This window comes from Juglans microcarpa x Juglans regia, chromosome 4D (assembly GCF_004785595.1).
Source record: "Juglans microcarpa x Juglans regia isolate MS1-56 chromosome 4D, Jm3101_v1.0, whole genome shotgun sequence".
Taxonomy (NCBI): domain Eukaryota; kingdom Viridiplantae; phylum Streptophyta; class Magnoliopsida; order Fagales; family Juglandaceae; genus Juglans; species Juglans microcarpa x Juglans regia.
The window spans coordinates 20,018,414-20,045,293 of NC_054600.1; the positions used below are offsets into that span (position 1 = coordinate 20,018,414).

The following is a 26,880-nucleotide window of genomic DNA, read 5'->3' on the forward strand; positions in this document are numbered from 1 at the left end:
ATACATTTGGCTCTTGAAAGTCAATCACCATCTCATAATAATTAATTATCTTATCATTTTTCCCAGGTATGAATCAACAATTGTCCAAGAAATCATTAAAAGGATACTTGAAGGATTGAGTCCTAACTTTTCAACTCTTTCCAAGGACCTTGTTGGAATAGAATCCTGTGTGGAGGAAATGATAAACATACTTGGTATTGGATTGGATGATGTTCGCTTTGTAGGAATTCATGGTATGGCTAGAGTGGGTAAGACAACTTTGGCAAAAGTCATTTATGATAGAATATCTTACCAATTTAAGCTAGCAGCTTTATTGCCTGTATTAGAGAAGAAACTATAAATCGTGGTTTAGTTTCTTTACAAAAACAACTTCTTTATAAGATCTTCATGGAAAGGGAAATTAACATATGGGACAATCGTGAGGGAATGAATGTGATACGGAATAGACTATGTTATAAAAAAGTATTTTTAGTCCTTGATGATGTGGACAGGGAAGAACATCTAACAGCATTAGTAGGGAGCCATGATTGGTTTGGTCCGGGGAGTAGAATCATTTTAACGAGCAAAGATAACCATTTATTGAAAATACATGGAGTGAATGATCAGATCTATTGGGTTAATGAGTTGAATAATGATGAAGCATTGTAGCTCTTTAGTTTTGCAGCTTTCAAGAAACCTTAACCTAAAGAAAATTATGTGGATTTATCCAAAGGCTTTGTGAAATATGCTCAAGGCCTTCCTTTAGCTCTCAAAGTTGTAGGGTCCTCCTTGTTTGGTAGAGGAACAAATGCATGGAAATGGAAAGGTGCTTGGGATCAACTGAAAGCAAATCCTAATAAAGGAATTTTAGATATACTTCAAGTAGCTTTTGATAGATTGGAGGATTTGCAAAAGAAACTGTTTTTAGACATTGCTTGTTTTTTCAATGGAGAGGTTTTAGATAACATTTTAATGGATATATTAGAAAGTTTTGGTTACTACCCATACCTCAATATTAATATTCTCATGGAGAAATGACTTATAACCATCTCATCTAAAAGGTTGAGGATGCATGATTTGCTACAAAAAATGGGTCAAGAAATAATTTATGATGAATCCCCCTAAGAGCCTGGCCGGCATAGTAGATTGTGGCATTATAAGGATGTCATTCACATGTTAAAGAATAATACTATAAGTGGATTAATCCAGATATAAATGTATAGTGTATTTTCATTCTAATTCTTAAGTTTTTTGCAAATATTTGTCACACAATTTTATTATTCTTGATTTTTAGGGAATTGGCGTGATTGAAGACATAGTGCTAAACTTACCTACTCAAAATGAGGAACGATTCAGTGTTAGAGCCTTCTCAAAGATGAAGAAATTGAGAATTCTTAAAATTCGCAATACAAGTTTTGTCAACATGAGTTTTTCTAATCTCTGTGATAAGTTATTGAATCTGCATTGGCAAGCGGCGACCCTTTAAGATTCATGCCAATACATGGGTTACGGGTGCTAGAATGGTTTGAATATCCTTCAAAATCCTTGTCAAACAGCTTTCAAGCAGACAATCTTATTGAACTTAGATTTCCATGCAGTCACATCACGCAACTATGGAAGGGAATTAGTGTGAGGTGTTTTCTTCTTGTTCTTCTCTCTACTAACTGTACTAAGCTCGTTAATGCCTTTTTTTCAATATTTATTGTTTTATAACAGAGTTTTGGGAGTTTGAAATGCTTTGATCTTAGCAGCTCTCAAAACTTGTTGGAGGCACCAGACTTCACCGGAATCCCAAGTCTCGAGACACTAGACCTTGAAGGTTGTACAAGTTTATCTAAGGTCCACAAATTTATTGGTGTTCTCAAACAACTTAGAAGATTGAATCTACATGCTTGCAAACACCTTAAAAGCTTTCCAAATGAGATTAGGTTGGAGTCTCTAGAATATTTTTATCTTTCTGATTGTTCAAGATTTGAGAAGTTTCCAGACATTGTGGGAAACATGACTTCATTGCGGTTACTTTATTTGGATGGTACTGCCATAAAGGAACTACCCCCATCATTTAAGAGTTTATGCAGCCTTTCCATATTGTCTTTACATAATTGCAAAAAACTCTCAATTTTTCCTAGGGTTATTGGTAGTTTGTCATCTCTTAAAATTATGGATGTATCTGATTGCCTAGCACTTCGTGGATTTGAAGACGTGAATGGTGAGGGGTATCTGGAACAATTGTATAAAGGTGGAACTGCTATCAAATTCACTAAGTTTTTCGCAGTGCCAGAGTTTGGCTCAAATGATGCTTGCTATACACAAGAAATGTTTATGATCAATGATGACTCTGTTGGGGCCTTCTATATTGGTTTTGATGACAGAGTCTACTACATTAGAAGCTTGAATCATGAAGAGAGTAATTTGCAGAAAAAAAGCTATGACGTTGTGAGTATCTTTGATCTCTTCATGAGATGTTTTGTGGGAGTGGTTATTTAATATACTCCAATTAACATCTTTCTGTTTTTTGTTCTTACTTCACATGCAGGAAAATAATTGTTTTAATCCCAAGGTAATGTGTGCATCTTCCTTGGGAGCTGAAATTCCAAAGTGGTTCAACATGACAAGTTTTGGTTCTCATGTAACACATCAACTTAGATAATAATAGTAAGCGGGAGGGATATGTTCTTCTTACTATTTATGAAGTTGATGATGAGGTAGAGAATTCAAATCCAAGGATTTTCAAGGGCAGTCATCCTAATGAAGGCCAGTTTTTTGAGTTTGTTTATCATTTTGAGGCTAATGAAGGTACTCTAAAAGAACCCTTAGTCCTTCGTGCCCCCGAAGACCCTTTTGTAGACAATTGTTGGGGTGTATCTACCAGCCAAGTGATTTTTGGAGCAGTTAAATAATTTGGATGGATGGAGCTACATTAGAGCATCAGTTAAAATAAGTAGCTCGAACGTGAAGGTGAAAGAGTGCAGGGCGCTCCTTGTATCTCAACATCCTTATTCTGAATTCTATATTCATACCCATATTCCTAAAAAAAGAAAATTAGAAATTAGGCATCATCTTTCTTGTTTGGAAATGGGTAGTCATAATGTTGTACCTATTCGTTTCTAAGGCATGGTAAGGAATTAAAATATGTGAGGTGGATTAGTACTCCAGGCCAAGCTGTTTAAATGGATGCAATTCATGTATATATTAAGGCTTCATCAAATCTTAATGCCAGGGAATGGACAAGACGTTAATTTGAGAATGCAGAAGTGTGAGATTTGCAGCGCTCTATACCAATTGTACATTAATTATGAGATACAACTCTTCATTCCGACTGTACAAAAGAGATCAGCTAAGCAATTCCAGATTTAATTCAGGTAAAATTTCCCTTAGGTTAACATCGACCGACCTTAGCAGTGTTCCTTTACATTTTTTCCACAAATTTCTATTATAACAAAATCGACCGCCCTCCTAAATATATGTGTGTCATGTGTAAAAGAGTTTATAATATATTTCTAATATTATGTACAGAAACAAATTTTTAAAATTTTATAAAAATCTACCATATATCATTTACAATTCATTAGGGTTTTTTTTCAACCCCTCTGATCTCAATCTTTTATATGTAAAAATGGTTTTTATGCTCTTCAATCACACATCACCACGTCGTGATTTCATTAATTACTTTACAATAAACTGAATCAATAAATCCTACAATATGAGCCCGAAACCTTTATAAATTCTAATTTTATAATAATTTTTCTTATCATTCCATACACCACACACCATATCTCTTTTATTTTATCTTTTTCTCTTTTTCATAAAAAGTATGTGATGTATGAATAATGAGCAGAACAACTTAATTAGTTTAGTAAAAATAAAATAAAATAAAATCTAAAATATATAAAATGTATCGTGGGAGATGATGTTTAGCATCCCTCCTAATTTTAATTTTAAAAGGCTTTGTAGTCACTATTCGAACTACCACTTGGAGAGATTGTCCAAATCTCACGGCCATTCAGGTGTATTAAAAGAAGAGCGGTGCTACTCTGCCGCTCAGAGTAGCCCGTTGCAACTTACCACTAGGCCAAAATCACATTTTTATTTTTTCTCAATATTTTTATTCATATTTTTTTTCATTTTAAAACATTTTAAAAAATATAAAAAAAAATATCAATACACTAATAATCACTTTCTTAACTATTAAGTAAAGAAAAAAATTTAAAAAAAAAATACATGAGGTGTCAAAATGAATTAGCAAATTGAGTTGGCAAAGTAGCATTTTTCTTAAAAGAATGTGCAAACCTTTTCCACCTTTAATATTTAGAAAGTTAGCAATCAGTTTATAGGTCCCATCTAGATCAGAGTTGGTTGGCCAATCCTATTAAGATATTGTTATTTTATTTTAGGATAATGTTAGGCGGCACCAAATGTGCTTCTCAAATATGCACACTAATGTAAATGATTTTTTTAAAGTATTTTTTCAATATCCTTAATCATTAAGAAAAAATACAAATTCACTAATAATCATTTTCTTAATCACATCTTAAGAACATACTTAGATTGAGATAAAACTACACCTGGGAGTTGCGGGTGACTTGAATGCCTAAAAAATAGTGTATGAGAACCAGATCTTTCATTGCAAACTGTTGACTAAGAGTAGTAGTGAAGACATTAAGATGTGATGGGTTTGAACAAGTGAGAAGAATATTATCTACATAGAAGAGTAAAAAGATAGTGCCTAGAGATGAGTGATATATGAAAAGTGAAGGGTTAGCAGAGCTATACTAGAAACCATAGACAATAAGGAAAGTACTAAACTTAACAAACCAGATGTGAGGGATCTATTTTAAGCCATATAAGGCCTTGTTTAACTGGCAAACATAAGAAGAAAAAGTAGGATGGATAAAAGCTGGAGATTGGTAAATAAAAATGTCCACCTGGAGATCACCATGGAGGAAGGCATTCTTGATATCAAGTTGGCGAATATCCCAATGGCGAACAAGGGCAATACTGAGAATGATCCGGATGGTGCTGAGCTTGATTACAGGAGAGAACGTCTTTATATAATTGACACTATCAATTTGGTGGAAGCCCTTAACAACAATGTGAGCTTTCAACTGATTGAGAGTACCGTCGGCATTGATTTTGGTCTTGAAGACCCACTTGTAACCAATAACATCCATGTGAGGGGAACGAGGCACGAGTGTCCATGTGTTTCTGTCTTGGATAGCTTGGATCTCATCTTGTAGTGCTCTAGTCCAGCTGGCATGGTTAATGGCATAGCATATTGTCTTTGGTTCCTTGGTAAGGTCAACAACAGTGTGATAGTGGGCGTAATAATAGGGTTGGATATATTACTGTAAATTAGAATCTAAAATAAAGTGGGTTATGAAATCTACCATCTGAATAGAATTATCGAACACATAGTTAATTGAAACTCGGAACAACTGAGGTATCGTTTGGATAATGAGTCGAGATGAGATGAATTGAGATGAAAGTTGAATAAAATATTGTTAAAATATTATTTTTTAATATTATTATTATTATAAAAATTGAGAAAATTGAATTGTTTATTATTTTTAATGTGAAAATTTAAAAAAATTGTAATGATAAGCTGTAATGAAACACTTTCACAATTCAAACAGGCTTGAGGAAGTCCCAAGGTCACCGTAATACGACAGCTAAAACGGAGTTTGTGTATAAGAAAAAAAATTATAATGATGAGTTAAGATGAAATATTTTTACTATTCAAATAGGCTTGAGGCAGCCCCAAGGTGCCTGCAATACAACAGCTATAACGGAATTTGTGTATGAGACGCAATCTTTTTTTTCCCCAAGGCACCACTAGATAAGCATATTTCATTTGGTCCCTAGCAAAACATTTGCCTAAAAGATTTGAAAACCCAAAACACTTAGCAGTATTAATTATAAAATCTCTCTCTCTCCGTAACAATTCCTTGTGAAATGTGAATTAATTTTTGCAATGAAAAAAGAGAGAAAAGATAGAAATAAGAATTTTTCGTTTTCTTTCTAGATATCTTTGCAGAGCATCACTGTCCATTACGTCTAGGTGGCATATTCTAACGGTATTGTTCCTATCACGGGCCTCGGCCGAACAACAAAGTAAATAACAACCTGCAAATAAAGCCTACGCCCTAAGCCCATTAACTGCTACACTAAGGTCCAACTAAGATAACATAAAGACTAAAAGCATAAAGAAATAACATAGTGAGGCCCATGAGCCTTAAGGTTAGACAAGCTCCAGATCCTTCTTGATCTCTAACTCCCTTCACACCATTGACAAACCCTCTCCCTTCATGCCACCTTGCCCACAAGGTACGGGTATGCTTCTTTAAATTGATCATAGGGCTCCCATGTAGTATCGTCTACCTCATGTCTTTGTCATTGGACAAAGAGTTCTACCCGTGCTTAGTTCTGGGCCTTCGTCAGAAGGTGCCCCAAAACTTCTTCTGGTTCCGGGCCTCCGGCTTCAAAACGTCCATGGAGTCTACTGGAGGAAGCATCGACACAATAGTGAACCTATTTCCCAATTTCTTCTCGAGTTGTGAGATATGGAAGGTTGGGTGTATTCGTGTTGTGGTTGGCAGATTGAGTCTATAAGCAACATGGCCAATCCTTTGCACGATCTTGAAGGACCCGAAATACTTGGGTGCTAGCTTAGATTTCAGCAGTGAGACACATAGATCTACCGGTAGGGTTGAAGATGGAGGTACACCCAATCTTTGATACTATAATCTTGTTTTTTACTTCTTAGATTAGCATATTTTTTCATTCTTTCTTGTACCATGTGCTGGTTATGACACAAAATCTATAAGATCTGGTCTCTAGTTCAAAGGCTAACTTCCACAGCCTCCAAATGGGCAGTTCTCGGCACATAACTGAGGAGTCACAGTGTAGGATACCCATAGAGGGCTTCAAAGGGGGTAAGTTTGGTTTAGTGGTGTTGAGTAGAGTTGTACCACCGTTTGGCCAGGGGAACCCAAATAGACCAATCCTTTGGTCAATCCCCCATGAAGCACCTTAGATTGTTGACAAATTTTGTTTGTCCATCGCTTTGGGGATGATATAGAGTACTCATGTTCATTTTCACCCCTTGGAGAGTGAAAAGACTCTTGTCAAACCTATTGGTAAAAGTATTATCTCGGTCCAATTCGATTGAGTTGGGTAGGTCATGGTATTTAAACACATTTTTTAGGAATTACTCGGCCACTATCTTGGTAATGTAGGGATGTTTTAGGGGTGTGAAGGCCTATATTTAGTGAGTCTGTCGACAACTACCCACAAGTTGTTAAAGTCTTTTGAATTAGGAAGCCTCTAAATGAAATCCATAATGATATATGTCCAAGGTTGGTATGGCACTAGTAGTGGCTACAGTAATCCATTAGGCAGAGTATTTTCCACCTTAACTCTTTGGCACAAATCACAACTTCTAATGAACTGCTTGACATCTTTTTTAAGGTTTGGCTAGTAAAACTATATCGTAGGCTTAATGTGCATGATTTCCTTGTATCTATTTCTATTTTCTAGTTAGGTGTTTTCTCTTGTATACATTCAATGTACTCGGCTACGCCTATTGATATGAATAAATTTATACTTATAAAAAAATAACCAAGACGAAACACACTTCTAGACGGTGTCCCATTGCTTCAAATTTACAGCAATCCCTTTCAAAATAAAAGATAAAAAAAATTAAAAAAACATCAAAATGTACAGCATATGAGTCCTCAAAAGCGTGTGGTCCATAGAATTTAAGGTTGGCGGACATTTCCTAGGCATGTAAATGAGAAAGGAAAATACTTGAATGTGATATGGACTCTCTCTACCTGAGGCGGCGTCAAAGAAAAACGAGGAAATTGGTATTGACATTGTACAATTTGTTCCCATGCATCATGCCAGCATATCCTCTACATTAAATGGTTCGGTCAAACCTTCACCAACTCATGTGCAAACAATAAACTCCGCAAATCAAGCCCCCAACTAGCTAGACAAATCATCCATCCATCTTGTGCTATCTTATCTTTTTATTGATATCTTCTCTCCTATAAATATGGGATTACACTTGTATATATTTATCATCATGTGTATCAATTATCAATATAGAGACAATATTTTTTCAATCTATTTCATGGTATCCAAAGCCATTCACGACTAACGTCATCGTTCCTCTTTTTTTTTTTTTTTCCATGGAATCTCTTCAACCATAGGACTCCTCCCTTGCTTCCTCCGTCTCACCTCTCCTTCTCATAAACATCAATCATCTTATTACCACAAAACTTAACCGAGAAAACTATCTCCTCTGGAAAGCCCAACTGGTTCCTTGTCTGAAGGGACTGCACTTGTATGGTTTTGTTGATGGCACCATACTGACACCTCCTCTGCTGCTTCCTGGACCTACTAATGATACCACTGGTTTAGATTTTATTCCTAACCCCGAATATCATATTGGTAGCAACAGGACCAACTTCTCCTTTCGGCCATTGTTTCTTCCTTGTCTGAAGATATTTTAGCTCACGTAATTGGACTTCACACTTCCTATGAAAAAGTCTGGCATGCACTAGAGAACATGTTTTTCATTCAGTCCAATGCTTGAGTAATCAATCTGCGAGTAAATTTTTCCTCTTCAAGAAAAGGCAGTAGCTCCATTGATTTCCAGAAGATGAAGTCTTATGCTGACACCATTGCCACCATAGGCCAACCCCTCACTGATTGTGAGCTCATTAGTTATATCCTTGTAATCCTTGGTTCGGATTATGATCCACTTATAACCTCCCTGACTACTCGCCTTGAACCCATGAATCTTTAGGAGACATATGACCATCTTCTCAATTATGACCTCGACTAGAATAGTAGCAAACTGTTGTAAACCTTCTTAATGTTATGACAAGTACTGTTTCTCGACACTCTACACACCACAAAAATGTTGTGGCTCAATACCTGCTACCAAGAACCAGTCCAATAATCATTCATGAGGACTGGGGCGTGGACGCAATTAGTCATTTAATGGGTCACGCCCAATTTGCCAAGTTTGTAATAAACCTGGCCATATTGCACTCAAGTGCTACCACCGCTTCGACTTTGCTTACCAAGTTGAGTAGAACAATAGCCCACAAGCTCACATGTCAATCACACCATCCTCAACTAATTCAAGTTGGTACCACGATATTGCAACAACTCACCATCTTACCTCTGATCTCAACAATTTAACACTCCAAGCTAATGACTATACTAGCACAGATCAAATAAGAGTCGAAAATCATGCAAGTTTGCCTATTCATCACATGGTGCCTCTAAATTTTTATCCCCTATGAAAAAATTATTCCTCAAACAACTCTAGAACGTTCCTTCAATTCAAAAAAATTTGGTGTCGGTTAGCAAATTTATTCGTGACAATCATGTATTTTTTTAATTTCATCCATCCTTTTTTTGTGTGAAGGACCTCAATACAAGGAATCTCCTCCTCCATAGACCAACTAAAGATGGACTTTATACTTTTGTCTACCAATTTCATCCACCGGGCCACTCAAGTTCGCCTTTCTTGGAGAATGAGCCTCTCTTGATACTTGGCATAGTCTGCTTGGGCATCCATCTCTTCAACAAGTCAAGAATGTTTTTTATTTTTTTTATAAAACAATGGTGCCATTCTACCTGGGCCTGGAGCTTTCAAAGGATGCATCTGTTTTAGTGCCTGTACCACCTCCTACTCAGAGAATCTTGCAGTTAACCCTTCATTCATTGGGCTAGTCGCTCTTCCACTCAAACTGCCCAAGAACTCCATAGACCCACTTTGATCGACAATAGTAAACAGCTTCGTAAAGAAATCTAGAATAACTTGATCTCTTTCATCCCCCTGCTGCCAATCTCCATGGTCATTTTGAATCTTAAGGAGTTGATTCCTTTTTCTCCTATTTGTAGCTTTACCATGGAAGAACTTGAAATTCTGATCTCCTTCCTTTAGCCACAGAACTTTGGATCTCTGATGCCACATCAGTTCATCTCTCTCCATCCATGGGTGAACTCCCTTTCTAGCAGCTACGAGGCCTTCCTTGTTAGTGCACCTGGGATCACTGATTTCCAATTGTTTTCGTCTATTTTGTGCCTTTCTCAAATTTAGTTTGACTCTACCAAAATGATACTGATTCCATTTTTGAAGTCTCTATCCACACTCAGAAATTTGTTCATAACAACAGTCACATCATTACTAGCACCCCCTGCTCTCCATGTCTCTTTAACAATATCTTCACAACCCTTCTCCCCAACCCACACTGCCTCAAATTTGAACAACTTAGGCCTCCCTCATAGGATTCTTTCCCCATCAACCTCAATCCAAATTGGCAAGTGATTTGAATATGTTGCGGACCCATGGAAAACACTTGCATTTGGGTACTCAGAACACCACAGTGAATTAGCAAGAAACCTGTCTAGTCTTTTTCTTATATAGTGTTTTCCTTCTCTATGATTACACCATGTGAACCTTGGCCCTCTAAATCCCAAGTCTCTCAAAGAACAATCTTGAAGTACACCTCTGAAATCAGCAATTTGTTTCTTAGATCTCATTCTCCCTCCCCCACTTCTCAGCCTGGCTTAATATCTCATTAAAATCACCCAACAGCAGCCATGCCTCATTTCTACACCTATGTAATCCGCATATAATCTCCCACATCTTATAGCATTTATGAGCCTCAGGAGGACCATATACCCCGGTAAGACAAAAATTAATTCTATTGGCCCCAACATTTTTAATCAAAGCATCAATATGATTTGCAGAATAACTTTGAATTTCAATTTCTACTTCCTTACTCCAGAACAAAGCAATTCCCCCACTCCTTCCCACACAATCTACTGCTAAGTAATTAGAAAAGCCAAGTTTATACTTACATTTTTCCACTGCATGAGTCTTCATTCTCGTTTCTTGCACGAACAGAACGTCGGGACCTTCCTTCACAGCAACATCGTGAAGTGTACGAATGCACTAGTCAAGCATATCTTATTTTCAAATCAACTTCCTATTTCTAGCAATAAGACTTTTGCCATTTGCAATTCTTGTAAACAAGCTAAAAGTCATAATCTACCCTTTTATTTGTCAACATCTTGTTCTCAAAAACATTTGGATTTAATTTTTTTCCGATGTTTAGGGCCCTTCTCCTGAACCCTCCATTGAAGGCTATTGCTATTATGTTATTTTTCTAGATGATTTCAGCAAATTTACATGGTTTTGTCCATTCACCAAAAAAATTGAAGTGAGCCCTACCTTCTACATTTTTCAAAAGTTTGTTAAACAACAATTTGATTGCAAAATCAAATTAGTTCAAACTGATTAGGGTAGGGAATATAGAAAATTACATCACTTTTTCCAATCTCTTGGCATTCATCACAAAATCATTTGCCCGCACACTCATGAGCAAAATGGCTTCGTTGAATGCAAACATCATCATCTTGTTGAAACTAGACTTTCTCTTATGGCTCATGCTCAGGTGCCCAAAAAAGATTTGTCTTATGCCTTTCGGATGGCCTGCAACTTGTTCCAGCCACTCCTTAGATGAATATTATCGAATGCAAATGGGTGTATCGATTGAAACAAAATGCAGGTGGTATCATTTAGCGGCACAAGACCCGCTTAGAGCATTGGAAATGGCCTACCCAAATGCCAATACAAGTCCATAATTTGGCTATATTTGTCAAAAAGCTTCCATATTGGACTAGCCAATAGTCCAAAGCTCAACATATGAGCTATAGTAATTCTTGGGTGCTCTCCAAAGTTGGTGAGCTACTGTTCACACTGGATCAGAGTATTTTATTATTTCATCAACCTCCCCATTTTCTCTTTCCCTCACTCTTTTCTCTTTCTTTAACCCAAAAGTCGCCCAGACATACATGCCTCGCTCTTCTTCAACCCGCAAGCATCCCCTTCTCTCCTGCGATCATCTGCATTGTCGTCGTCTTCATTGCCATCATCTTCCAAGCCAAACGTTTGTCTCTCTTCCTCACTCTTTTCTCCCTATTAGATGTGCATTGTCTATGTCGTCGTCTTCCTCGCTCTTCTCTCACTCTTCTCCGATTCTTATTTTCTCTTCATCAAGTGATTAAATCACCATGTGTTTTGCGTTGCAAGGACCATTGATGTGTTGCATCCCTTTCCTTGCCGGTGAAACGTCATCCAAAAGGTTGTGCGATTTCCTCCACGAATCAACTTGGCTCTATCCTATACGACATCACTCTCTAGTGGGAACAAATCTGCCATTACCGTTGTGCGATTTGGGTAAATGCTACGCTATTTATTTATTTTGAGGATGAACTAGTATGAATTTCATTCACAGATCTGCGGTTGTGTGTCACTCTCTACTATTTCAATTTGGGCATATTGTTTGTCTGTTCTTGTCTAGTGAGGAGGAAAGATGTGTTATGTTTGGGTTGTTCCGTCTACCTTAGAGTCGAACTATCATACATCATGGTAGTTTTGTGTAGTTGGTAGTTTTGACTCTCCACATAGAGGTTTTGGTTTACTATATTTCCATGGCTTTGGCTTGGAGTCTAATGGCACTTCATATTTTACGATGTGATGATCAATAAACAAAAACATTATTTTTTTCCTTCAGTGAACAAAAACAAGTGTCAAATAACTGCAACTAGACATGTTTCTATGTACAAAAGTGTTTCCAAGATGACTAACACAAAAGGGGGTAAATTCGGTTGTATTTAAAAATTCACAATTATAAATCAAATACACAATATAAAATATGAACAAAATACAAAGCAGTAGTAAATATAAAAAGTAAGGGTAAAAGGAAGCAAACTCAATATTTTAACGAGATTCAGCCCGACTACCAACATCCTCGTCTCAAGCTACCCCGTGAGAATTCTCAAACTCACTATTCAATCTCCTTCAGGTGGAGATAGAAGGCTATTACACATTTGAGCAGTACCCTACAAAGAATCCGTGTAGAACACCCTCTACACTTACAATCACCTTACACGTAGTGATTCAACTATTCCTTGTGTAGAACATCTTCTATATGCACAAGGGTTATACACACCTTTTTACTGATACAAGAGCTGATAGTGGATACATTATCAGAAAACACTCCTCAATGAGTGGAATAAGAACAATACAGTGCAAACTATATCTCTCTCAAAATGAACAATAGTTAAGGCTCAATGCTTAGAAAATAGATTGAAAGCTTTGAATAAATGTCGTAAAACTTGCAATTGATATGTGTATGCTCTTGTTGTTGTAGTTAAGGCTCTTGTTTTCTAACAAAATCAACTACCTTTTGCATATGTCAAAAAGAGCATCAACCACTTTTCAAAATTTTCAAACAAAGCATACACATGTGAAAGATGAAAATTAATCATCTTTCAAAAATTCAAAATTCAAACTTTTAATCATGTTATGCACATGTGAAAGATGACAATCAATCATCTTTCAAACATTCAATTTCAAATTTTTAACTTTCAAATATGTCATTTTTTTTTTAGAAGGGCCAAGGTTCACCTGTCCATGAGTGACCCCATCTCAAATTTTATTAATAAACTCTCACTTATGGCGGGGGAAACCCGTGGTTACAGACCGGCACTTGGGGTTACAAGATAATCAAGAAAGTTCCTAAACCAGGTGTCAAAAGTACCGGGAGCCTCTAACCAAAAGAAAAGAAAAAAAAACATCAAAACAAGACGTACTAAAATAATTCAAAGAAAACCACTCCTATAAAAGAAACCACAAAGAACGTTAACTCAAAACATAAAAACAAAAAATCATACCAATCCAATCTGAGGACAAAAAAGCCACATGAAAATAACACTAACAACAACGCAAAGATGGCAAACCCAGTATATCCAAACGGATTAATCCTCAAAGCAACCTAGGCACATCCCTGAGAAATCTCTATTCAGAGGTAAGACCAATCGCACTACTCTGAGCCAACCAATCAACAACTTTATTTCCCTCCCTATAAACATGTCTAACTATGCACACCATAGAATCCATAAGGGCTAGAGTATCTTCCCAAAAATCTTCCAAGTACCACACCCCACACCTCCGCCTATTCCACCACGAGATCACCACTTGAGAATCTAATTCAATTTTCCCAAAATTAATCCTCAGATCCTTACAGGCTTTGAGACCCTACAAAATAGCTAACAATTCAACTCTATTATTAGAACCGAATCCAATATAGGAATTAAAGGCGTGAACCGTATGACCTCGATCATTTCTAATAATACCACCCACCCCTGAAGAACTTGGGTTACCAAGACTACTACCATCTGTATTCAACTTAAACCACCCTTGAGCAAGCTTTTGCCAATCAACTAGCTTTAAATACTTCCTATCAGAAATATCTGTAAAATCTGTGAGTCATGCCTAGAACATTTACTAACCTTTTTCATATCTCGACTTACTAAACCCATCCAACTTCTAATAGAATGCCAAACCGAACTAACTAATAGACTGAATGCTACCCTCCATACGTGCAGTACATCTTCTACGCCAAAGGTGCCAAGTAATAATAGAAGGTAGAAGCCTCACTATGAGCCCCACTTGAGAGTTTGAGGCCGCACGTCGAAACCAAATTGTTACCATCTCCCTCCAAGTAAGACCAAGAGGAAGACCAAAGGTAGCTCCATAATAATGCCATATTTTTGTTGCAAACTCACCTTCGAAAAGTACGTGGTTTTGGTCTTCATACTTACCTTCGTCACAACAATCACAACGAGAAACTATCGGGATCCCAATACGTCGAAGACGATCATCAACGCTCAAAGCCATGTTCCATGCTTTCCACATTGAAACTGAAATTTTAAGTGGGAGCAACTTATGCCACATCCAAGGATGCCACTCCATACTTGAACCTTGTATTCGAATGCAATCCCAAGCAGATTTAGTAGAAAAACTCCCACTCTCATGCTTCATCCAGATCAACACATCAGACCCTCCCTTACAGCCGGCCAAAGCCTCAATAATTTCCTCCACATTATCCTGTCCCACTAATGTACTCAACAGCTCCACATCCCAACTATTGGAAAACTTGCACTCTTTAACTTTAAGCATCGGATTACCCACTATTTAGAACTCATCAAATAACAGACCCCCATCTCTCCATTTATCACACCAAAATAAAATGTTTCCATCTCTAACTCTCCACTTTGCACTATTAAGGACACTAGGAATACTTTTAACAATCATTTTCCAAAACATTGTCCCTTTGTTCATGTCAATGAGAGACCAAGGTGAAGAGCCCACATATTTTCCCTTAAAGAACCTAGCCCACAGGGACTCTCCTTGAATTAAGTTCCATGCAAACCGCATATGCAATGCTTTTTGCATATCCTCCAAATTACACAAACCCATTCCACCCTCCTCTATTGGCTTACAAATACTATCCCATGCCACCCACTTTTTTTTCCCTTTACCATTCACCTCACCCTAAAAAAATGTGCTCATCATTCGGTTTAATTCTTTAATAATAGATTGAGGGACCTGCAAAACTGCAAATATATGTAAAGCCATGCTAGAAAGCACATGCTGAAGAAGAATCAAACGGCCTCCCGATGATAGGATTTTCATTTTCCAACCACTGATTTTGTTCCAGACTTTGTTAACCATCTCTTCCAGGTGCTCATACTTAAGACACCTCAAGACAATCAGAACCCTTAGATTTTTAAAGGGAAACGAGCCTTCCGAGAACCCTGTCAGCCTTTTAAGAGCTCTCTTTCGGACCAACGAAATTTTTGGAGAATAAAATATGGCCGTCTTTTCTTTATTAATTTTCTGTCCCAACCAATCTTCATACTTTTCAAACACCCATAACAGTTCCCTCACCGACTTCTTTCCTCCATTCAGAAAAATCACAATGTCATCAGCGTACATAAGATGTAAAATCTGAGGAGTGCCTCTAGCTTGGGAAAAATTTTCCAATCTTTTTTGCCGTAAAGCTATGTTTCAAAAGTCTAGAGAGTACCTCCTGAAGAATAATAAAGAGGTAAGGCGAAAGGGAATCCCCCTAACATAGTCCCTGACCCCCTTGAAAAAATCCTTTCGTCGTTTTGTTTAGTATCACAGAGTACCAAACATTCGAAATACAAGCATGAATTAATTCACAAAAAGGAAGAGGGAAACCAAAACACCTCAATACCTCCAACAAAAAATTTCACTCCACCCGATCATATGCTTTTGCCATATCAACTTTAATCATAATATTACCACCATATGACGTCTTCTTCAGTGAATGAATCATTTCCTGAATAAGACTAATATTCTCAAATATACTCCTCCCAGATATAAAAGCTCCTTGTTCAAGAGATACCACTTTGGGAAGAAGTCCTGTCAGACGATTTACAATAATTTTTGAGTAAATTTTATAGAAGATTGAACAAAGGCTTATCGGCCTAAATTTATCAAACCTCGAAGGCACATCTACCTTCGGAATAAGCACAATGAAAGAAGCCGAATAAAATCTAGGAAGACTTTTAGATAGAAAAAATTCTAAGATAGCTCCCAAAACATCCATTTTTACCACCTCCTAGCAGCTTATAAAAAATCCCGCACCAAAACCATCTGGCCCTGGAGAACTATTTATAGGAATAGATGTGAGAGCCTCTTTAACTTCATCCAAAGAAGGGATGCAACAATGTCAGACACAATCCTCTTGTTCAATAACCGGCGATATCAAGTTTGTTAAATTTGGCAACGCTCTTGGCTGATTTGACTGTTGTAGGAACTCAGAAAAATATTCAACAGCACCAAGATGAATTTCTTCTGGTGAATTGAACTCCAACCCGTCCGTAGTTCTCAACTTATGAATTTTCCTACACCTTTTATTAGATAACCAACCATGGAAGAATTTTGAGTTCCGATCACCTTCCATCCTCCACTTAATTTTAGCCATCTGAGCCAATCTTATGTCTTCCCTTCGCCTCCAAGAAGACAACTTAGTAGAGTACCTCACAAGCTCTCTTTCAACATCATTATCCCAATCTCTTTGCAGCGAGTGCTCAAGACCCTCAACCTTCTCTTCAAGAATAGCAATCTGAGTATTGGTCTGCCAAAACACCCTCTTGTTCCATTCATGTAGAACCACCTTAAGCTTTTTAAGTTTACTAGCTAATTTAAGGAGCCCCGTACCTACCGCTGGTTCAGACCACACATTCTGTACAAAGTTCATAAATTCAGGGTGCTTAACCCACATTTGCTGAAACCTAAATGGAGAAGGGCCATAAGTAAAAGGATCTTTCAGGAATTCTATAAACATGGGACTATGATCCGACGTTGTCCTTGACAGATACGAACAACTTGCACTCAGAAATGCTGTCAGTAAATTTGCATCAAGAAGCACTCTATCCAACTTAGCCCAAGCTCTAGATAATCCATGATGGCCATTGCACCATGAAAACTTTCTCCCCTGTGAATTCATTTCAATCAACCCGCCCTAGTGAATCCATCTATTGAAGTCATCCATTGCAGCTCTTGTCCTTGGTCGACCACCACACCTTTCCACATCCAAACAAATTATATTAAAATCTCCTGCAAACAAACAAGGCTCCACACCCATTCTAGTCGAACTCACCTCCTCCCAAAACATCTGCCTTTCATTTCTATTACACTTAGCATAGATAAAATTACCCAAAAAATGTGAAGATCCGTCGTCTATACGTAAAGAAAAATACTGCGATCCCATTCAGACCAGCTGCACGTCTATTTCATTTTTCCAAAATACCCAGATTTTCCCACCAACATCCTCATTAGTTATTACCTTATCAAAGTGACACACCCACATATACATCTGAATTTTATCAACACCTTGAAACGATTCCAGTAGCACTGCCATCTTCGGCTGACATTTGTTCAACGGACTCTTTAAACATCCCTTAGAAGTACCTATTCCCCTTATATTCCAGACTAATATGGATCTTGTCATTGAGAAAAATTTTTGGCTCTAGTGAGCACCCTCTTAGAATTCCTGATTTTCTCAAACTGCCTCTTATGGTATTTTCTCTTCCCTACTTCATCCTCTGTTTCCATGTGATATTCCTTATCCTGCAGAAAGACTTCCGCATGTATCTCAGGTTCCGGATCAGACATCGACCCCTCTTCCAAGAAAACCTCTTCCTCCTATAATTTATCATCCTCCCTCTCCTCTATACTAGGAACTACTTCCACCTCCCTCATGTCTGTGGCCAACTCCGCCTCCTTCGACTGGGTAGAACATTCCAGTCTTCCGTCATTCCTCTCTGGCTACACCTTATTATTCATTTCCTCCGTAGGAACCTCAATATCAGGAGATTCACCATGATCTTTTTCCGTTTCGAACTCCTTAATCAAAGGTGTGGAGAATTCACCTATTACCAAATTTACCTCAGAATCCTGATTTGCTTCAACTTATTTTTCCTCGAAAACTGGTGGATTTATGTTTTCCTTCGGTTCTTCCACAACAGGTTCTTGTTGCCAAACCCATTCCTTTCTTCCAGTAATCTTTTTCCCATCACGACAAGTCCTTGCATTATGCCCCTGTATTTTGCACTTAGAACAGAACGCCGGTAGAGTTTCATAAATTATCTCTTGCTTGCAGCTAGCCCCCAATCCAAAAATGAGGTAAAGGCTCCTTTGCAGCATCCATCTCCACACATATACGGGCACCATCGGTGCAAGTGGCACAACGAGTGGGATTATCACGTCTAATAAATCTACCTATTGGGGCTGTAAGGATTTTAAGAAAAGACTCATGATAATAGTTAGGAGGCGAACCTGGCAAGATGATCCAAACCGGCACAATAGATGGTTCTTCTTCTTCCTTAAAATCTGGAGTCCAGTGAAATGGACGATATGAAATCCCGTCTATATCACTAACTTCACGTGAAAGGGCCTTCATGCAGTCTTCTTCTGAAGTCATTCTTATAAACACATTTCGAGGATGCATCATATTAGAAACAACTGGAATGCCATCAAGATTCTAGCGCTTTTGAATGAATGCCCGAATGGCATCCAAGGAGGGACGGTTTCGAAGAAATTTCAAGACGATAGAAAACCTAAAAGGTTCTGCCGAGCGTAGAATTTTCTCCTTAGAGAACTGAAAGAAAATTTCACCATCCTTGGATTTCTGCACACGGTGCGCCACAGACAATTCTGGAAGAGGCTGAGGAACCACCGATACAAGGTCTATGAACAGACGTCAACCTACGTTCTCAGCGGCTGCCATACTGCCTTACGTGAAAACTGGAAACCACCCTAGTCAAGAAACTAAAAAACGAAGTCTCAAGAAGAACTTTCAAGAAGAAAGTAGCGTTCTTGGAGCCTTTCTTTCATCTTTTACACACACTTCTTAATATTTACTGGAGTTCTATACCTGAGAAGGAGAAGCAAGAGCTTATTAAACAATAAAATAAAGTTCATTAAAAAATTCAAATATGTCATGCACATGTGGAAAATGCAATTTGTTGCTTTATAAGAAAATATTAATTTTGAGACTTATTTCGAATTTTTTCAAGAGATGTACAAAATTACTTAAGAGCTTTATTTGTAAGTTTGTTCCCTTTCTTGCCCATACTTGATTCGTTGATGTGCTTGACTCCATTGTATAGACAACTTGAGCTTGAGACTCCTTTATGGTTGAATTTATTTGTTATCATCAAAATTCATATGTAGATATATAATTATATGAAGTTTGAAACATTGGGTTCAACAATCTCCTCCTTTTTTATGATGACAAATACTTAGTAGAATTCTGGAACCTGTAGTGATACTTAAGCTTTCCCTGAGAATGTGTGTTAGTTTTTTCAAATAATAGATAAATATAATTCCAAGCATATATGACAAGCTTAAAAATTCAAGGGATTTTAATTTAAAACAAAGCATTGACAAGAACAAGAACATGTTAACGTTCTTATTCTAAAACTTCTTTCCCTTTTGGCATCATTAAAAAGGAACCGTAGTGACCGATAGACTGATAAAAACTGTGCATTTGTAAAAGTTGTGGAGCACTAAATAATTAGAGCCGTCGGGATCCCGGCAAGTGCTGCAAAGCCTTGAGACCTAGCTCTATCAACTTAGTGCAAAAGGAGATTTAAATTCGCTTGATATTGTTGACAAATGAGACTTTGCAAAGATTTGAAAGCTCTGGGTTTCTTTTTAAAATGACCATTTTCACGAAAAAAAATTCTCACATTGCTTCTTGACCTAGTTTTTGTTTATCCAAAACGATAGTATGATCAAGCAACTTTCTTCCATTAATGTTCCAGATTTGAATCAGGAACCAGTTATGCCTCAACCTCCAATTTTCTCTCATGAGGCTGTTAACAACATGATAGGAGCAGAGATGTATTTTTCTGGTAGAACTGATTCTAAGGTTGTTGCAGAATCAAGAATACTCAGTACTTAATGTGATGCCTCTATTACGACCATGTCTCGTAGGTTATTTGTGAGAGTGAGTGAGGTTGATCGGCTTAACAGTTAAATATTTGAGTTGCTTCAAAGACTTGCTAATAAAGATAGAGATAATAAAAGGGTAAAGTAAGAAAACAAAGAATTGAAGAAATTTGCAGACTGGTACGCTCATGACCTACAATCACGAATAGAGGAGCTAGAACGAGAGAGTTCAAATACAAAGTCAACATCAGCAAATAACAACAGAGGTTCAGCAAAATAGGGACAGTTTGCAGTTAATCTTGCTGGCCTGGCTAAATAACTTTTGATAATATGCGTCTAGTATATCTTGTAACTTTTGACTAGGTAAGATTTAAAGAAATGATAGCTTGTCTTGTTTTCATTTCTATCTCCTTAAATCAGTCTTAAGTTTCATCTAATTCGCATCAAATCTTCTTTACTCTTTGTAATCCATCTGCATTCTCACTCTCTAAGGTTTTTTTTTCCTTTTTTTCTTTTTTTTTTTTTTTTGGCGATGGCTCAGCAATCTTCTTCCAACAATCCCCTTGATCACTATATGTGGTATTCTACACCTCAGCCACCAGTTATTTCTACATCTGCCATAGGTGCCATGATGCAGCATGAGAGTGATCTGACTAACAAGTCAGATAATAACATCGTTTATGAACTTATGAGTCTCGGTACTCGATACTCATCATCCATTGTCACATTTTCCTAGCTGTTGCAGTCCAAAACTTATGAGATTGAAAAAATTAACGAGAAGATTTATGTACTTCAACGACTTGTTCACAAGTCTAACAAAAAAATAGGAGATTTAAAGCAAAAGAATAAGGATATAAAATCCTTACATGACTCTTCATTTCGACTGTCTAATCCTTTAGATAAGGTTAGCATGTTGATATATGAAGAACAAGAGCGCTTGAAAAATGAGGCTAAAAGCCTCAAGTTTTTGTAAGTCATTTGAAATAATAAAATAAAATTGTTTAACAAATATTCATGGCATGCATCATTCCTATTTCTCTTCTAATCATGCATAGTCTATTTTCTGGTAGAGGTCTTGTGAAAATGTCTACCAACTGATCGTGTGTGCTTGTGAATTCTAGTACAATATCATTTTTCTGCACATGATCTCAAAGAAAATGATATCTCATCTCAATATGCTTAATTATAGAATGTTGTATTGGGTTCTTTGAAAGATTTATAGCACTTTTATTATCACAATTTATTGGAATGTGATTGTACATGGGCTTAAAATCTTTAAGTTGTTATTTCATGTAAAGAACTTGAGCACAACAACTACTCACAGTAACATATTCCACCTCAGCAGTAGAGAATGCAACCGATTTTTACTTTTTACCAAACCATTAAACAAGTGCATGACCTAAGAAATAACATGTTCCACTAGTGCTTTCTCAATCAACTTTGCAACCAGAATAATCTGCATCTGAGTAGCTGATTAGATCGAAAGAAGTGTACTTAAGATAACATAACCCTAGGTCAATTGTATGAACAAGATATCTAAGAATGCGCTTAACTGTAGTCAAATTAGATTCTTTTCGAGATGATTGAAAACATGCATATAAGCATACATTGAACATAATATCTAGTCTACTAGCTATCAAATATAATAGACTACCAATCATACATCGATATACCTTCGAGTCAACTGGCTTACCGCTTTTGTCTTTATCAAGTTTGGTGGATTGGCTCATTGGTGTTCCAATTTCCTTTGCACCATCGATCTCAAACTTTTTGAATAATTCTTTGATATATTTTGACTGATTAATGAATGTTTCACTTTTTTGCTTGCTTGATTTGCAATCCAAGAAAGAAGCTAAGTTCTCCCATCATGCTCATTTCAAATTCTTCCTGTATACTTTTAGCAAAATCTTGACACATATTTTCATTAGTAGTACCAAATATTATATCATCCACATAAATCTAAATAAAAAAATATCATCATTTTCGTGTTTAATGGAAAGGGTTGTGTCAATCTTTCCTCTTGAAAAACCTTTTTCAATCAAGAAACCATTGAGTCTCTCATATCAAGCTCTAAGAGCTTGTTTGAGTCCATATAGTGCTTTTGTGAGCTTGAAAACATGATTTTAAGAAATATGATTTTCAAAACCTAGAGGTTGCTCAACATATACCTCTTCATTTATAAAACCATTTACTTTTACTTATCGAGGACTTCATGCATACCTACAAAAACAATTAAAATTATTTTTCTTGGTACCCAAGTACTTTAGGTCCTTCATTTATTAGTATTGCAAGAAACAAGATTTTTAGGTACCCATTTAACCCAAATAGTCATTGTATGTTTTCTTCTAATGGGACAAGCATGATAATTATGACCATTTCTAATGCAAAAATTGCAAATGGCATGTGGAAATTGCAATTTGATGCTTTATGAGAAAATATTAATTTTGAACCTTAATCCAATTTCAAATTTTATCAAGAAATGTACAAAATTACTCTAGAGCTATTTGTAAGCGTGTTCCCTTTCTTGCCCATTATGTAGACAACTTGACCTTGAGACTCCTTTATGCTTGAATTAATTTATTATCATCAAAATCCATATATAGATATAAAATTATATGAAACTTGAAACCTTGGATTCAATAAAAAGAACGAATAAAACAGGCATAGAACTAATATACAATATTCACCCAAATTATAAAAATTATAGGGAAATTAACTTGTCCTACCAAAAAGAAGAAAGATTGGAAAAAATGCAAACTTTCCTCTTCAAATATTGAATGTAAACCAACAACTTTTGCTAAAAAAAAAAAGAGATTCATTGCCTATTTTATGTTGTGTTCAAACTCTTTCCTTGTAGAATTTAGTAATAAATCTCTTGATATATACCTTACAAAGTGCATGACTGTTGTTTCACATGCAAAATCTTACACGGATTCATATCAACTAGCTCTTAATTCAACTTTGAAAAGAATGGGTAATTCTCTCCAACTTTGAGATAGAACCAGTTCACTCTTAATTGCAGTTCCAACCAGAGCAACCTTATTTCTCACTGTGCACATTGGTTATTATTTCTCTTGTTCTTTTTGGTTTAAGCATTTCAAGGCCTTGTTGTTGCCTTAAGCACAATCAATGGAGCTTACTCGAGATATCAAGGCTTTGTTAATATCAGTTCTTCATTTTTGAATTGTAGATCATTGTCCATGTTGAATTGCTATAATCCACTCACCTTAATCTATATCTAAGAAGTTATGTGAATCTTTATATGTCTTCATTGTCCATGTTGAATTGCTATAATCCACTGACCTTAATCTATATATGTCCAATTACTTTATTGGACTTGAAAATTGAATAACTTTTCTGACTTCTTGAAACTTTAATATTTTTCAAAGATGGACACACAATTTGATGATGACCCTTTCTTCACCACTCTCTTACAGAGTAGTGAAGGAGAAGGTTGTAATAGCACCCTAACGCAACATTCTAATGTTGTGGTCCAAGCAACCCCCAATGACGGTGAAAAGAGGCATCCTTCAAAAGAAGTTCAAATGAGTGCATCTTTCACTGCAGAGGATGATAACCTTCTCGTCTCAGTTTGGCTTAACACTAGTATGGATGCGATAAAGTTTACTAATCAAAAGTCCACTCAAATGTGGAAAAGAATTACCACATTTTATCATGAATATAAAAAACTAACCATTGTCAACCGTTCTGAGAGTTCTTTGATGAATCGATGGTCCACGATTCAAAAATTCACAATTAAGTTTTGTGCATATGTAGCACAGGTAAAGTCATTGCACCCAAGTGTGCGACGGAGCAAGATAAGGTATGTAGTATTTTCCTTTAATTATGCAATTATGTAAGATTGATTTATGAACTAACAATATTCCTTCACCTTTGTAGAAGGAAAATATTTTGTACAAAGAGATGGAGAGGTTTAACTTCACAATGGAGCACTGTTAGTGTCTTCTAAGACACCAACCAAAATGACAGCAACACATCTCCACCCTTGGTACGAGGAGAAGGCCACAAGAAAAATTGCACAGTGAAGTTGATGTTGACACAATGGAGGAGAACATGGAGGTTCTTGCTGAGAGACCTCTAGGAAAAAAAGTTGAGAAAGAAAGGGAGAGGAAGCGATAGTCGATGTAATGCAAAAATACTAAGATCAACGTTGCCTTAGCTAAAATGATCGAGGATAGAGCTACTTGCATAGAAGAGCGGATAAATGCTGTGTTGAAGGCACATCGCGAAAGATGTGCAGCATTTGAACTAAAGAATAAGAAGTTCGAGGTAAAGATGATGAGATTAGATCTTGTTAGCATGAATACCATGCATCAAGAATATTTCCGTAATATTCATCAAGCAATTTTTGAGGCAACGAAGTCTCATTCTGGAGGTACATATACATCTCCATCAACACTTTATGGAGGTGTCTAACTTCTAATCTTGGTAGTTTTACATATTATTTTGATTTTAGTGGCTGCCTAGCCACATGTGGGCTAGATAAACATGTGGAGCTCACATGTGGCTAGGTAGCAACTAAAGGTGTCAAATGTGTTATGGATTTTGTTGGTATTTTGTGGACTATATTAGTATTTGTATGGACTATCTGGGTATTTATATGGACTATGTTGGTAGTTTGTGGACAGTATTGGTATTTGTATGGACTGTGTTGGTATTTTGTGGATTGTATTGGTGTTTGTATGGATTGTGTTGGTATTTTTGTAGACTATATTGGTATGTATATGGACTGTATTGGTGCCATGTGTTGCTTAATACTAATGTTTATTGACAATAAAAAAAAATCTAATGTTGATAATACTAATTTTTATTTATTTATTTGTTAATATTTATTCAACACCACTTTGACTTTTGGAACTTTGAAAGGTAAAACATGCATGGCATGCATTGGCAGAATTTTTTTATTTATTCTACTGATTGCGAATATTGATGAATTAGATGCATTATTTCTACAAAGACAAATATATAGCATGCAGATCTAGGAAATATATGAGCGAGAGAGAGAGAGAGAAGCACTACATTATAAAGAAATAAAGAAAGAGATGATTTTTTAAACAATAATAAAAGTACTGCACTTTACCACATTTAAATAATAGAAGTACTAAAATCACCACAGATTTGCAATTGTGGTAAATAAAAGTACTACACTTTACCACATTTAAATAATAAAAGTACTAAATAATAGAAGTACTCCACGAATTTAGGTATATTATCGCATGAAATTGGCACATTTGGAGTATCTTTCGTTTGTTCATAAATGCACTGCTCAACCCCGAGATATAGATGCCGCTCATCTTCAATGATCATATTGTGTAAGATAATGCATGCATACATAATATTTTTTAGAATTTCAGGTTCAAAATACCTAGCAGGTCCACTCACAATTGCAAATCTACCTTGGAGTACTCCGAATGCACGCTCCACATCTTTCCTTACATAGTTCTGGCATGCAATAAAGTGTTTTTTATTATTTTCGTACGGAGCATGAATTATTTTCACTAATGTTGTCCACGAATGATATATACCATCTGCAAGATAATATCCCATTTTATATTCGTGACCATTGATTGTGTAATTGCATGGAAGAGCACGCCCTTCGACCAACGCAACAAAAGCAAAAGATCGATCAAGTATGTTGATGTCGTTATGCGACCCAGGCAAACCAAAAAAAACAAGCCATATCCAAATATCATAAGACGCAATAGCCTCCAAAATAATAGTTGGTTGATTTACATGACCAGAGTACATACATTTCCGTGCATTAGGACAATTCTTCCATTTCCAGTACATACAATCAATACTATCCAACATTCCTAGGAATCCACGTCTTTGTCTGGCAACTAGTAACCTCGCTATATCACTGCTGTTTGGAGATCTCAAGTACTCAACCCCAAAAATTAAGACAATTACCTAAACAAATTTCTTCATGCTTTGCCGCGCGATGCTTCCTCTGATTCTGATGTACTCGTCCATCAGATCTTTGATGACTCCATATACTAGCATCCTAATTACTACAGTCATCTTCTAAAGGGAAGATAATCCAAGCCTCTCACTAGCATCTCTCTTTTGAAAAAAATAATCATTGTGGGAGACTACATTAGAATGTATGCGTAAAAAAGATCACAACTCATTTGAAACATTCTCCTAAAAAGATTGGGAGGATATATTGGTGGTTCAGAAAAGTAATCATTCCAAAGACGTTGATGACCTTCGAATGAATCAAGTCTGATGAACCTACGACGTTGAGAATTATGACGAGGTGAAGAAGATGCTCTCTCAAATATCATTACAATTGCTTGCATCATATCCAAGTCATCATTAGAATAATCATTATATCCAATATGATCAATATTTGAAGAGAGATCCATAGCAAATTGAGGGAAGAAAAATAGAAGAATTGGAAGAAGAAAGCTTGGTTTTTTATGAATGTAGTTAGAGGATGGGTCTAGGGTATGATCCTCAACTATTAGTTACAACTAAAAAAGTTGGCAAAAGAAGAAAGGTTAGTAAAAATTAGT

At 36.5% G+C, this 26,880-nt stretch overlaps 1 protein-coding gene, 1 non-coding gene and 1 pseudogene across 2 annotated transcripts; all 3 read left to right on the forward strand.

The window, feature by feature from the left end:
- Nucleotides 1–235: 235 nt before the first annotated feature.
- Nucleotides 236–1,465, forward strand: LOC121260204 (annotated as a pseudogene).
- LOC121260205 (disease resistance protein RPV1-like) lies at nucleotides 1,280–2,629 on the forward strand. Its single transcript, XM_041162045.1, has 3 exons — nucleotides 1,280–1,608; nucleotides 1,696–2,415; nucleotides 2,516–2,629. Exons 1-3 carry the CDS (start codon nucleotides 1,471–1,473, stop codon nucleotides 2,627–2,629), a joined length of 972 nt encoding a protein of 323 aa, XP_041017979.1. The 5' UTR covers nucleotides 1,280–1,470.
- A 6,054-nt stretch (nucleotides 2,630–8,683) lies between these two features.
- LOC121261784 lies at nucleotides 8,684–8,822 on the forward strand. The gene has a single exon (XR_005940004.1). It is a non-coding gene; the product is annotated as a small nucleolar RNA Z247 (small nucleolar RNA).
- The last annotated feature ends 18,058 nt before the right edge of the window (nucleotides 8,823–26,880 follow it).